General features: G+C 38.3%; 1 protein-coding gene across 4 annotated transcripts in view; it reads right to left on the bottom strand.

Moving 5' to 3' along the window:
- The window catches only part of LOC135113617 (dual specificity calcium/calmodulin-dependent 3',5'-cyclic nucleotide phosphodiesterase 1A-like), a 189166-nt gene that overhangs the window by 14735 nt on the left and 160612 nt on the right, over nucleotides 1–13819 (bottom strand). For all 4 annotated transcript variants that reach the window (XM_064028984.1, XM_064028985.1, XM_064028986.1 and 1 more), the window contains exons 6-7: nucleotides 4210–4353; nucleotides 3132–3240 (exon numbers count right to left, since the gene is read on the bottom strand). In XM_064028984.1, coding sequence (XP_063885054.1) covers nucleotides 3132–3240; nucleotides 4210–4353 — 253 coding nt within the window. The remainder of the gene's footprint in view (nucleotides 1–3131; nucleotides 3241–4209; nucleotides 4354–13819) is intronic.

Below are 13819 nucleotides of genomic sequence, written 5' to 3'. Positions count from 1 at the left end.
TGTTTGGTTATTAGTTGTTTTGTTTGATTCTTCACGTTATTGTTACTATTATTATTTTCTATTCTTTTCTCCTCCTCCTCCTCCAACTAACAATAATTCTACTTTTTTTTTCTCCTTTTCCATATACGTACTAATCTATTTAAATTTCTTCCTTCTTTTCCTTTCTTTCCGTTCTTTCCTCTTCTACTACTACTTTCTTTCCTTTCTTTCCTCTTCTACTACTACTACTACTACTACTACTACTACTACTACTACTACTACTTCTCCTTTTTCTCCTACTTTTATTACTACTGGAGCTTTTCCTCTTCTCGTATTACAGTTTCTCTTTCCCCTCCTCCTCCTCCTCTTCCTCTTTCTCCACTTTCTAATTATTATTTTTGTTCCTTGTGTCCTTTTTGGTCCTGTTCCTCGTTTTCCTTCTTATTTCTTTCTACCTATTTTTTTCTTCCTTGTATTCTTGTTTTTTTGCTTGTGTTTTTCGTCTTCCTCATTTCTTCTACTACTTATTCTTTGAGTTTGTTTCTGTTCTTGTTCCTCCTCCTCCTCCTCCTCCTCCTCTCACGTATTTTCTTCTTACTTTTTTTCCCTCTGTGTTCTTGTTCCTCATCTCATTTTTTTCCCAGTTTCTTTTTCTTTGTTTTCTTCTTGCTATTTGTCTCCTTGTATTTACTCTTATTCCTCTCATGTTCTCATTTTCTCCCAGATTCTTTAACTTTATCTTCTTTGTGTCCTTGTACTTATTCCCGTTCCTTAATCCTCCTCCTTTTCTTCTACCTTTTACCTTCTTCTACTACCACCACCAGCACCGCCACCATCACCACCTCCTCCTCCTCCTGGTCCTCTGACGTAAGCAGGGAGCAAGAATCACGCTGACATTCTTAATCCCCACTCAAGGTCGTCTTTCGTGTGTACATCGTGTCCGACTTGGAGTATATTTAGCCTCACACACACACACACACACACACACACACACACACACACACACACACACACACACACACACACACACACACACACACAGTAAGACTTATAAGGCATGGTATTAAGATATGTTTAGAAAGTGCGGAGGAGGAGGTGGAGGAAGAGAGAAAAAAGTGATAATTATTGTATTAAGAGCAAAATTAAAGAGGGAACTGCAGAGAGAGAGAGAGAGAGAGAGAGAGAGAGAGAGAGAGAGAGAGAGAGAGAGAGAGAGAGAGAGAGAGAGAGAGAGAGAGAGAGAGAGAGGAAAATACGAGAAAATAAGAAAAAAAACTATGAACGAAAAAAATGAAAGTATGAAAAATTCCTTTCCTGACCTGAGAAAAGAAAATAAAAAGAAAAAGATAACAGTGAACACAATAGGAAATAAAAAAAATGAAAAGAAAAAAGGGAGGACAAAGAAAACTAATATCTCACAAGACTTAACCTGATAACAGTTCAGGTAAAAAAAAAAAAAAAAAAAAAAAGTTGACTCAAAAAGCTTCACTACAATACTTTTTTCGAAATTCTTGCAGTGTTTCATAAGTTGCTGTGAGCGGCGTACCTGAAGGGCAGCAGCGAGGAAAAGGAGGAGGAGGAGGAGGAGGAGGAGGAGGAGGAGGAGGAGGAGGAGGAGGAGGAGGAGGAGGAGGAGGGGATGGAGAAGACGACATGATGAAGTAAAGGAGAGAGAGAGAGAGAGAGAGAGAGAGAGAGAGAGAGAGAGAGAGAGAGAGAGAGAGAGAGAGAGAGAGAGAGAGAGAGAGAGAGAGAGAGAGAGATACAAAAGTTACAAAGAGAGCACGACAGAGAAAACTGAAATTAAGAATATGAAAGAAGAAAGAAAACAATGTTCACTATGCGAATAAATCAAATAAATCTTGTATAATAATAATAATAATAATAATAATAATAATAATAATAATAACAATAACAATAATAGTAATCATTAACACCACATCCATAAGAAAATAACCTAAAAAGAACGACCGTCTAAGTAAAAGAAAATATAATAATGATAAAAAAAAAAATACGTTCAACATCACATCTATAAGGAAACAAACCTAAAAAGAACCAGCGTCTAAGTAAAAGAAGATAAGTCAGTATTTGCATCAAACTTTCACGGTTCCCTGCTCTGACCTTTCTTTGCGTGAGTTGGTCGCTTCAACGAGTCCACGACCAACACACGAGTCGCCAAGCCCATGAAGCACCGACTCCCTGCACGCAACTCTGAACCTTTCCCTCTTATCCCAGGAGCGCGTGTGTCTGATTATTATTTCTGATTTAGTGAGGAAAATACCAGTGGTTACATGTACTTTTTCCTGACTGAACGAGTTTTTCTCACGTATACAGATGGCTTTTTTGTACCTTGCGAGTAAATGTATAATTCTGCTGCAGGCTCAAAGGCATCTCGTTCTCAAACTTCTCGACTTCTCAAAAGGTTTCGCTGGAAGTTATTGTTTTTTCTAGGATCTTATTTTTTTCTATAAATTTTACGCTACAAGCATCTTCAGAACTATTTTTATCAACCTACTAAAAGATGTATTTTATTATCGAGTCTTCATATACTTTACCGCTTTTATTCAACTCAATTTAAGAGGATTTTCTCGTTAAACATTTTTCGAACTTTTTATCAACTTATTATGGTAAAACTGTATTAATTATCGACTCTTCATAGGCGTGTTAACTCCACTTTTCCCAAACACACTACTACATTCTTATACTTTTCGGCATCTCATCTCGACCACTTTAAGCAGAATGTAAATGAGGTTAGAATTTTCAAGTACTGTCATGATTGTAATGGATTCTGATTATAGTTTAACAGGGATTCCGTGTTATTAATTACACTCATGGCAACCGGAATAATAACATTGGAGGCCTTAAGAAAAATAGTAAATAAATCTTCTTCAGAGCGCCAGAAATCTTGAATAATACGAATTTATAAGAGATGGCTTTAGCAAGGATTCCATGGAGAGAGAGAGAGAGAGAGAGAGAGAGAGAGAGAGAGAGAGAGAGAGAGAGAGAGAGAGAGAGAGAGAGAGAGAGAGAGAGAGAGAGAGAGAGAGAGAGAGAGAGAGAGAGAGAGAGAGAATGACAATCCTACGAATAAATTGTCCTCCAAAGCACCGGAAACTTTGAAAAATACGAGTTTATAAGAGGAGATTACTGACCTTCAGGATGCGGGTGACCTCCGGGGGAAGCTGCAGGAAGGTGGCCGAGGAGAGGCGTCTGTAGATCCGCTCCACGAAGATACCCGCGCGGATTGCATTGGCCACGGACCTGTGGAGGTGAGGGCGTAGAGATGACAGAGGATGTAGAAGGGGTGGCTATTAGGAAAATAACCGTAGCCTACTCATTTCCAGACACTTTATTTTTCGGCAAATTATTAAGTTTTTTTCAATTCGAGATGTACACAATGAAGGAATCAGTAGTGAAGGAACTGAATGAATCTAAACCTAACTTAACCTCGACTACTTTTAGGAGAATGTAAAGAAAATTATTGTGATTTTCAAGGTCATGATTCTAACTGCTACTGTGCATGTGGCTTGTGTTACTATTCATTTATAATCCAAGGTGAAATGTTCAGTGATTATTTTGCATTTCAATTCTGATTATACAAGAGTAGTATTATAAGGCACACACACACAGTAACAACTGGTGGGGCACAACTAAGTGAGTGATCCAATATTTAGCGAAGACTTTTTTTTTTTTTTCTGCACGTAGTTAATATTTTCTTGTTAAAATTCTCCAAGGTTCCTGCTATAACAAGTGCCATTAACAACTGCAAGTTTCAAAAGATGCCATTTTAAACTATTTTCCTTAACCGTATTACTGTTATGATCATTTTTTGACAACGTTCACATTAAATATATAGTTTGCATGGACAAATAATGTAAAGAGATAATAAAAGATTAATTTTGTATATTTTAGGCTGCGGAACTATTTAACATACATTAGTAAAAAAAAAGCTGCAAGGAAAAAGAATCTCTAGCAGGGAAAGGGTTAAGAATGAAGGAAGTAAACTTTACTGATGCTGAATCAATACTGCTTGAAAATCCCAGTAACTCAACACTACACTACCTACCCTGAGTTCCGTAAGGACTCGATGACACTCCCCTAATCTTTGCCTTCTCGAAACATAAAGCACATGTACAGTTACAATAAGCATCATGATCTCTTGAAAATCCCAGTAACTCAGAACCACACAACCAACCCTGAGTTTCATAAGGCCTTTGTAAAGACACTCACCTAAACCTTGGCTTCTCGTCCGTCTTTCTGCGCGAGGTGTTGAGTTGGCGCGTGAAAGTGGAGGCCAGCCACTCCCTCACCTCCTGGGGTACCGCGTCGGGCTCCACCTCAGACAGCTCGTCCTCCTCGTCTCCCACATGGCGCCTGTTTGGAGACGACACACACGCAGCGTCACTACTTGGCTCCTTCCTCCCTGCCCGCCACGGACCTGTTTGTTACTCAAGGTACTCTGCTGTCGCTGCCATGTCTTGTTCTCCTGTCCCTCTTGGTGGTGGCTCTCAGAAGCTTGCTATGAACATGACGGCGTTCCCAAGGGCGAGAACGCGTCCAAAATATCCTAACTTTGTAATTAATCCTATAAAATAGCGAAAATGAAGGAGAAAGAAAGAAAGGAGAAAAATAAGATATACATTAAAAAGTTCTAACTTGAAAATACAAGAAAAAAGCTACGAAGAAAGGAAGGAAGAAAACCTACAAAAAGCAAAGCTATGTTATGTCCTAACTTTCTAATCCCCAAGAAAAGGTTATAACCGTAAAAAAAGTATAATGTAAATTAATCCCCAAAAATAAGAAAGCAAGAAACAAAGAATGAAAAAAAAAGGCGTAATAATGTCCTAAAACTAAAAGGAAGAAGGAAAAAATGAAGACTTGATACTATCCTAATCCCAAAATGGCAAAAAAAAAGTATTAGTATAAATTCATAAAAAAAGAAAAAAAAATGATAATAATAAAGAAAGCCTAGCCATAACAAACTTGCAAACAAAAAAAAAAAAATGAACCAAAACAAATCCTTTACAAAAACAGTTATTCCAGATACTCGATATTTACAACTATTCTTTCTGCAAACTCTGAATTCTCGCAAAACTAAGACACACTAACTACCACGGGGGAGGGGGATAATTACTCGTCCTGTCGCTAATAGGAGGACTTTTATTTTTTTTAAATAGTAGGCGGGCGGCTACAGGTTACAAGGTATAAGTAGGCTACGCAGACGAAGGGAAGTTACTGCGAGTCATTTGATCGAGTTATGCAAAGGAAAAATAATCTGGGTTTGTAATTGTGTAGAATCAGGTTTTGTACGTAATTGGGTAGATGAAACTCTCTCTCTCTCTCTCTCTCTCTCTCTTTCTCTCTCTCTCTCTCTCTCTCTCATGCAACAAATAAAGTCTCAATTTAACCTGACATATCTCATAAAATTGAAAAAAAGATAAATGAATAAATTAATACTCGTAGCTAAAAAAAGTAGAAAAATATACCTGTATTTTCATTATCTCACTGCATTAGTCTTACGAAAACCAAGGAAAAAAAAAATATCCCCCTATTCCTCATTACTCCATTGGATTACTCTTACGAAAACCAGGTGAAAAAAAAACACAATAAATAAATAAAATAAGGAGAACAAAACACAGGCAAATCATAACCACTTTCATTATTTTGTTACATCACTCTCACGCAAGTCAAAACCCACTTAACGAACAAACGAATGAACGGCCCTCACACTGAACCATCGCCACCAACACCTACTTCTTGGGCGCCGTGGAGGTCGAGGGGTCCCCGTCAGTGCCTCCCATGCTTGGTGCCGGGCTCAGGGGTCTAGGGGGCACCGCAGCAGAAGTGGGGGTACTACAGGCGCACTCCTTCAGATGAAACGCAGTGCAAAATTCTCTCTTCCTTCCTTCATTTCCTTTCCCTTTGCCGCTAGTTTGTTCTGCCATTTACTTACGCGCTAACAGAGACCATTTTTTTTCTTTTTCAGTTCAGCGCGGGTAAGACACGTTCAAATTTCTTTCAATTTTGTGCGGGAAAGGCAAGTTTAAATTTCTCTCAGTTCTGCCCGAGAAAGACACGTCAAAGGATTTTCTTGTTCTCGTGTTTTCAAGTCAATCTATCAGTGTTTTATTTTGGGATTATGCTACTAATCTTAGCCTATTTACTTCCAGATGCTGGCTGTATGTTTCTCGGGGAAAAATATGGCGCTTTATCAAGTCGTGGCCTAAACAATGATGGAGTCAGCAGGGAAATTGTTAAGTGAACGAATCTAAACAAAACCTAACCTAACTTAACCTACCGCTTAAATAAAAATGTTAACGTTATTTCAATATTATCCTTTTATTTTTCGTCTTCGTTGTGTACCTTATGGAATTTACGGATATTCACATTCTAGATAACTTGCTAGATAAAGTTCGTTATCAACACTCCTTTATAACATATTGAAAAATGAATGCAAAATTGATTCCTTATGACAAACACGAGGTTTACTGAGAGGACTGTATTCTGAAACACTTTTCTCCACTACACTCAAAAAAGCTTTGAAGTCACGCGAGTTTTTAAGGATATTTTTATGGTTCTAGTGACAGATTAACAATATTTCTACATTATTAACAGCAGAAACACTCTTGCAAACTCGGCTATTCATCTCTGTAACCTTTGAAAAATAGTGATGGTGTGAGAGAGCAGAGCGTTTCAGAATAAGGGACAGAGCGTCGCCAGCACAGTTCACGTGGGACGGCTATTGTGTGGGAACAGGCGGGTTGCTGGTTCACTGGCTTAATATGTAACACGGTGCTGGGTCGCGGAGAGCCTTGAAATAAACAGTAAAATATACGAAATAAGAAAGAATTATTCGTTTTAATATACTCTCAAGTTAATCGCTCCTCACGTCTTCATGAAATAAAAAAAAAAATAAAATAAATAAATAAGTATAATAAAAATAAATAAATAAATAAATAAATAAATATACAGATCAAAATAATTAAAAAATAAATAAACAAATAGTAAACAAAAATAAGTAAAATATGTATCTTAACACAAAATGCCTTGGAAATTAACGTCAAACACAAGAAATATAAAGAAAAGATCAGTTTTAATATATCTTCCTGTTATTCTTCAAAAATAAAATAAACAAATAATAGAAAAAAATAAAAATAAAACCTAGATCTCAAATTAACGTCAAACACAAAAAAGTATAAAAGAAGATTACTTTTAATATATCCTGTTTCACTCCTCACGTCTTCACGAAACAAAACAACATAACAATTGTACCCAGACACGTAAAGCCTTGAAATTAATACCCACACTGGAACTAAGACAGACAGACAGACAGCAGACAGACAAATAGACGGACAGACAGAGACCAGCCTTTGTTTGTCCCCCGTCACCTCTTGGACTCAACGTGATGTATTTATTGCACAAACTTCGTCGCCTCTCCACCCAAAGGTTATAGAATGTTACTTCCACATGTACGATATTCTTCTAGTTTTATGTTTAATTTGATTTGCTTTTTTTTTCTTTTTTTTTTGTGATTTTCGGCTTGTCAAGAAGTCTGCGTCAAGGGAAAATTCACACACACACACACACACACACACACACACACACACACACACACACACAAATCAGTAAATATAATGAACAGATAGAGATAAAAAAAAAGTAAATAGAAAATAAAATACAAAATACTAAAAAAGAAGAGAAAATCAAAGACTGAAATAGAAATAATAAAATACAATAAACAAAAAGTAAAAAAAAAAAAAAAAAGTCGCTCAGAATACCACTCCCCACACACACACACACACACACACACACACACACACACACACAAAAGTTAAATTATAAAGACAAGCTCCAAAAAAGGTCACCCAGTTTGGTCCCGGAGATAACAAAGACTCCACTCATTTCCTTCACCTTCACACAAAACAAAGCGAAACCGTAAAACTTTGACCAACACGCAATCATACAAAAAAAAAAAAAAAAATAAAAAAAAAATAAATAAAAAAAAAAAATCTCTTGTCTTTTTCATTGCTCGGACCGTTCATGTGTTGGAGAGAAAGCACGTAATCATAAACACACACACACACAGTTTTCATCGTCTCTTTCATTACTTGGACTGTTTCATGATGTACCGTGAGGGGAGAAAGACTTGAAGAGGTCAGGGGACACGGTAAGGCAGTCGCCGAGAGACGCAGCAGTGTGTGTGAGGGAGTGGGGGGGGGGGAGAAGGCGCATGGGTAACAATTGTACGATTAAACTTCAGATGTGCTTTTGTTTCTCGATCCTTCAGACCTTAAGGAGGAGGAGGAGGAGGAGGAGGAGGAGGAGGAGGAGGAGGAGGAGGAGGAGGAGGAGGAACAAGGATAAGAACAAGAACTAATCAATAATAATAATAGGAGGAGGAGGAGGAAGAGGAGAATGGACAAGAAGAAAAGAAGAAAGATGAACAAGGATAAAAAACAGAATAATAATAATAATAATAATAATAGGAGAAGGAGGAGGAGGAGGAGGAACCAACGCCCTGATACATTTGTCTTTTAACTTCCACGCGAGCTAAAAAAAAAAAAAGAAGAAAAAAAAAGCCACAAGAACATAACTTTTACACCTTTTCTTTTTCTTTGTCGTCTTGGCAGGAGGGAAGCGCAATGAATGACAACAAACACCCGCATGAACACTGCAGCACAAGGAAGACTAAATAAGCAGTAGCAACAGTAATAACAGACCCGCCACCACTACCACCACCATCACCACCACCGCTAGTAAATTTGAGTTCTTGTTACAAAACACGAAGACTTTCCTCGCATTTTTTTTTCGTACTGCGGAGACAAAAGCACACGAAAAGAAAGAGAGGAACAGATTTGAGAGATTACAACACGAACACACACACGCACGCACCTGAAAAGAAAAAAAAAAGAAAGAAGAAAAAAACACCACTACTACTACTACTAATACTACTACTACTACTACTAGGCCTTTACTATCTATCACCGCACGCACTAGATCACTATACCAGCGTCTTCTAAGCATTTAATCTCACACGCAAGAACGAAGTCACACACAATCACAAAAGACACGCAAAATCACATTGCGCTTTCATGGACACTACTTCTGATCTTTTTGTCTCAAGTCGAGAAGCGATCAGACGCGAGCGAGGTGGCGGTTGTCGGAGTGACGTGCTGTTGAATGTCGTGTAGAGGAGGAGGAGGAGGAGGAGGTGTGAGTGGTGACCGTCCTCATCTCATTTCCCATGAAAGAGAACGTCGGAGATTAATTCCTCCTTTTGCAACAGGAGCACGTTCTCTCTCTCTCTCTCTCTCTCTCTCTCTCTCTCTCTCTCTCTCTCTCTCTCTCTCTCTCTTTCTCTCTGCTGTACGCTTACGTATTCATTGATTCACTTCTCGCCTTTTTTCTTTCTTTCCTTTTCTTAAGTCAAAATTTTCGACACTAAAAATGACGTGTGTGTGTGTGTGTGTGTGTGTGTGTGTGTGTGTGTGTGTGTGTGTGTATTTCACCCCTTCACGCAACTCCACAAAACCAAAACAGCACGCAAAGTTCCGAAATTCCGTTCTTCCATCCACACATACAACTACCCATACATCTAAAACGACAAGCGTATATATGTGTGTGTGTATGAACTTTAACCCCTTATCACCAAATACCACTAAGTCAAAACACACCATTCAAAAGTTAGCAATTCCCTTTCACTCGTACAATGCCCATCACGCATCAGCCCAAAAGTGTAAGCTTAAGTGACACGACACAAGCACCCCCTTACTCAGAGTGCCTGTGGGAAAGGGGACGGGACGAGAGGGACGGGAGGGGAAAGGAGGTCAAAGGGGGATGAAACAGGGATAAAAGGAAGGTAGGGAAAGGAGTGAACGTGACAGGAGGAAAGGGAAGGAAGGAATGAGGGACGTGAGAAGGAATGTGAAGGAATGAAAAATTGGGAGAGAAGATGGCGAGGCATAAATGAGAGAGAGAGAGAGAGAGAGAGAGAGAGAGAGAGAGAGAGAGAGAGAGAGAGACGAAAGTGGCATGTTATGTACTAAGAACCAATTACAGTATCATATTTTTCTGTGGTATATTTATCCTAATTATATATTTCTACATTTCTTAACATTCCCTCTCATATTTCTTATTTTCTTTTGCTTATTTTTTTTCTCAGATTATTTTTAACGCTACCTAATCTTGTGACGTAAACAACTTTCGTGCTAAGTATAGACTAACCACACTTTTTCACGTTATTTCTCGCATATCTATTAATTTCTTGGTCTTTGTAATGAATTAGGTGGCATTAAATGAAGTACAGTTTCTTTCTCTATGCGAAGTCTCTAGTCTAAGTTTAATTTCTAGTCTACTATTACTGTTTATACTAGTTTATCTATGACAATTTTCTAGAGTCTACCACTACTTATACGACTACTAATACTATTACCATTATCATTCCAATTCCTCTTTTTCCTGTTACTGATGTTATTATTCCTACTGTTTTTTTTGGTTATAGTACTAGTATGTCTACTATTCATACCACTAATACTACTATCACTATCATAATTTTCCTCCTCCTCCTCCTCTTACTACTACTATTACTACTACTTTCATAGCTGCAATACTAGTACTACATCCTCCACTGCTACTAATATTCCTACTATCATTACTTCCACAGCTGCAATACCAGTACTACATCCTCTACTACAACTACTACCATCATTACTTTCACAATACTACACCTTTCAGTACTACTAAGCCAAGTACAAGGACACGAGGAATACTCATTGAAGTGACAAAGGTGCAGCGAAGTCTACCCAGCCAGCCTCCTAACACAGTACTCTCACAAAAGGGGCAGACAAGGCTAGTATTCTGAAACGCTTTGCTCTCTCACCACGACTATTTTCAAAGGCCACAGAGATGATTAACCGGGTTCACAAGGGTGCTTCTCCGGTTCATAATGTAGAAACCTTGTTAATCTGTCACCAGAACCGTAAAAACACCCTTAATAAACCGTGTAACATCAACTAGAGCCTTTGGGAAATAGTGGAGATGGGTTTAGATGTGTTTTCCAGAATACTGTAAGGCTGATACAACCCCATACACTACTGACTCGCTGACGGACTGACTGGGGTGGAGAAGTGGTGGAGTGAGTGAGTAATGGGACATCTGAGCACTGTTGGGGGTGGCGGGGAGTTCCTGGGGGTTTCTGGGGGTGTTCTGGGGGGGAGGGGATTCTTGGTGTGTCGTGCGGGGATGCGTCAACAGGAGATCAAATCAACCTGACCTTGCATCTTCGGAATCTAGCTTAGTCTCGCTCTCGTCCCTCCACTGTGCCGGGACCTCACCAGCGCCCGCCGCCTTCACCTCATCGCTGCGCCGGTGAGAGACACACTTCAACCTCACGCCCTCCCGCTACTAAGAGAGTGGTAGTGGTAACATATGGCTTCAAAATATCACAACATCTCTCTGTACTGTAGTGGAGTTTGGGACTGCTTCCTCCACGCACATACGCATCAAGGAAAGGAAAGGAAAGAAAAGAAAAGAAAAGAAAAGAAAAGAAAAGAAAGGAACACACACACACACACACACACACACACACACACACACACACACACACACACACACAACACAAACCTTCCCAATACTAAAAGAACGGTGACAGAGGTACCTGATTTACGAAGAACTGATGCTGCTTCCTTGACATAGAAAATGATAATAATAATAATAATAATAAAAAAAAAAAAAAAATGAACACGCAAACCTTCCCAGTACTAAAAGAATGGTTATAATGCCTTTGAAACAACACCTTTCAGTATTGTGGTAGAAGGGACTGTTTTCTTAAATTACAGATAAGAAAAAAAGTGAAAAAAAAGACAAAGGACTTCATAATCGCAAACACGCTAACTTTCCCAGTAATAAAAAAGACGGTAATGATAGATGACTTCAAAAAAAACAACACCTCTAAGTACTATATAGGCCCTACACATATGGGGAAAAAAAATATAAGAGAAAATTACTTGAAAACGCAACACTATCTAGTACGAGTGACAAAATATAACAGTAACAAAAAGGGAGACTTCAAAACAGCACTTCGATGTTTATAAAAAGAAAAATCAGCACTAGTAAAAAAGATATACAAAATGAAATAAGAAAATTGTAAAAATAATAAAAATAAAACACATACACATCTTTCGTAATGAAAGAAAGTAAATAACTAAAATAGTCATCCATTAAAAAGCTTCTCAGGTCTGTCATAGAAAACGAAGATGGGTTTCATAACTATCTTAATTTTAGAGATCTATTTTTATCCCCCTCAGAATATCCCTTGAAGAGTGTCTGAAAGAGAGCTGTGGTCAGAGAGAGAGAGAGAGAGAGAGAGAGAGAGAGAGAGAGAGAGAGAGAGAGAGAGAGAGAGAGAGAGAGAGAGAGAGAGAGAGAGAGAGAGAGAGAGAGAGAGAGAGAGAGAGAATCGTAGTCATACTCTCGACGATAGATGGCTCCTGCTTCGCTGTGGGAGAAAATTTTATTATTATTATTATTATTATTATTATTATTATTATCATTATTATTATTATTATTGTGTGCGTACGTACGTAGGTACGTGTGTGTGGTGTGTGTGTGTGTGTGTGTGTGTGTGTGTGTGTGAGAGAGAGAGAGAGAGAGAGAGAGAGAGAGAGAGAGAGGAGAGAGAGAGAGAGAGAGAGAGAGAGAGGAGAGAGAGAGAGAGAGAGAATAGTTGATATACTGTCTTAAAAGCGCGCACGCATACGCACGCACGCACGCACACACACTTAAAACCCCCACCACAAAAAAAAAAAAAAAAAAAAAAAAATGTAGATAAGAAAACAAGACAAAAAAAAAAAAAAAATCATAATACAACAGCAGGAAATACAGAAATTAAAATACAATTACAGTAACACACCAAAGCTACTTACCAGCATGGCACGTACAATGATTTAGAGAGGACACGAATGCAAAAAAGTAGTTTAAGTTATTTAGGTAAGTATTAGATAGCATTATATATATATATTGGTTTAGTCAAAGCTACGAGGGAGGAGGTTACCAAAAGAGCATTACAGATATATGTATGTATCACTATTTAAAGAGATTGCGTCATTTCATTAAAGAACACATGCGTCAGGCGAAATCGTAGCAGTAGCAGTAGTAGTAGTAGTAGTAGTAGTAGTAGTAGTAGTAGTAGTAGTAGTAGTAGTAGTAGTAATATTAGTAAACAGTAATAGCAAGGGAGGCGAGATGCGAGACTGAAAAAATGTAATAAAAAGAAGGGTATATATATTTTTAAGCATTACAAAGTTGTATATAAAAAGTTAAGCTTGATTTCATATTATAATCATCATAAGCAGTAGCAAATGGAGTTACCTGGACGAGAGAGAGAGAGAGAGAGAGAGAGAGAGAGAGAGAGAGAGAGAGAGAGAGAGAGAGAGAGAGAGGAGAGAGAGAGAGAGAGAGAGAGAGAGAGGCTGTCAACTGAGAGGAAAAGAAGAAAGGAAAGAAGAGATAACTATATAGAGAAAAAAAAAAAGAGACGAAGACAAAAGAAATTAAAGAAAAAGAAAGGAAATAAACTAGAGAGAGGAAGAGAAAGAGAGGAAAATCTGATAAGAACGGAAAAAGAACGAGTGGAAAGCTACAAAAGGGGAAGAGCAAAGAGGAAAGAGGAAAGGGCAAAGAGTATCAAACACATTACAGGAGAGAGAATAGAAAAATGAGTAAATCCGGAGATATCTCTCTTTAAACTGAGAGAGAGAGAGAGAGGAGAGAGAGAGAGAGAGAGAGAGAGAGAGAGAGAGAGGAGAGAGAGAGAGAGAGAGAGAGAGAGACTCCACCTAAT

Source organism: Scylla paramamosain, chromosome 26 (genome assembly GCF_035594125.1).
Source record: "Scylla paramamosain isolate STU-SP2022 chromosome 26, ASM3559412v1, whole genome shotgun sequence".
NCBI classification, from domain to species: Eukaryota; Metazoa; Arthropoda; class Malacostraca; order Decapoda; family Portunidae; genus Scylla; species Scylla paramamosain.
The sequence above is the reverse complement of the archived record's forward strand: the minus strand, read 5'-3'. Positions and strand labels throughout refer to the sequence as shown.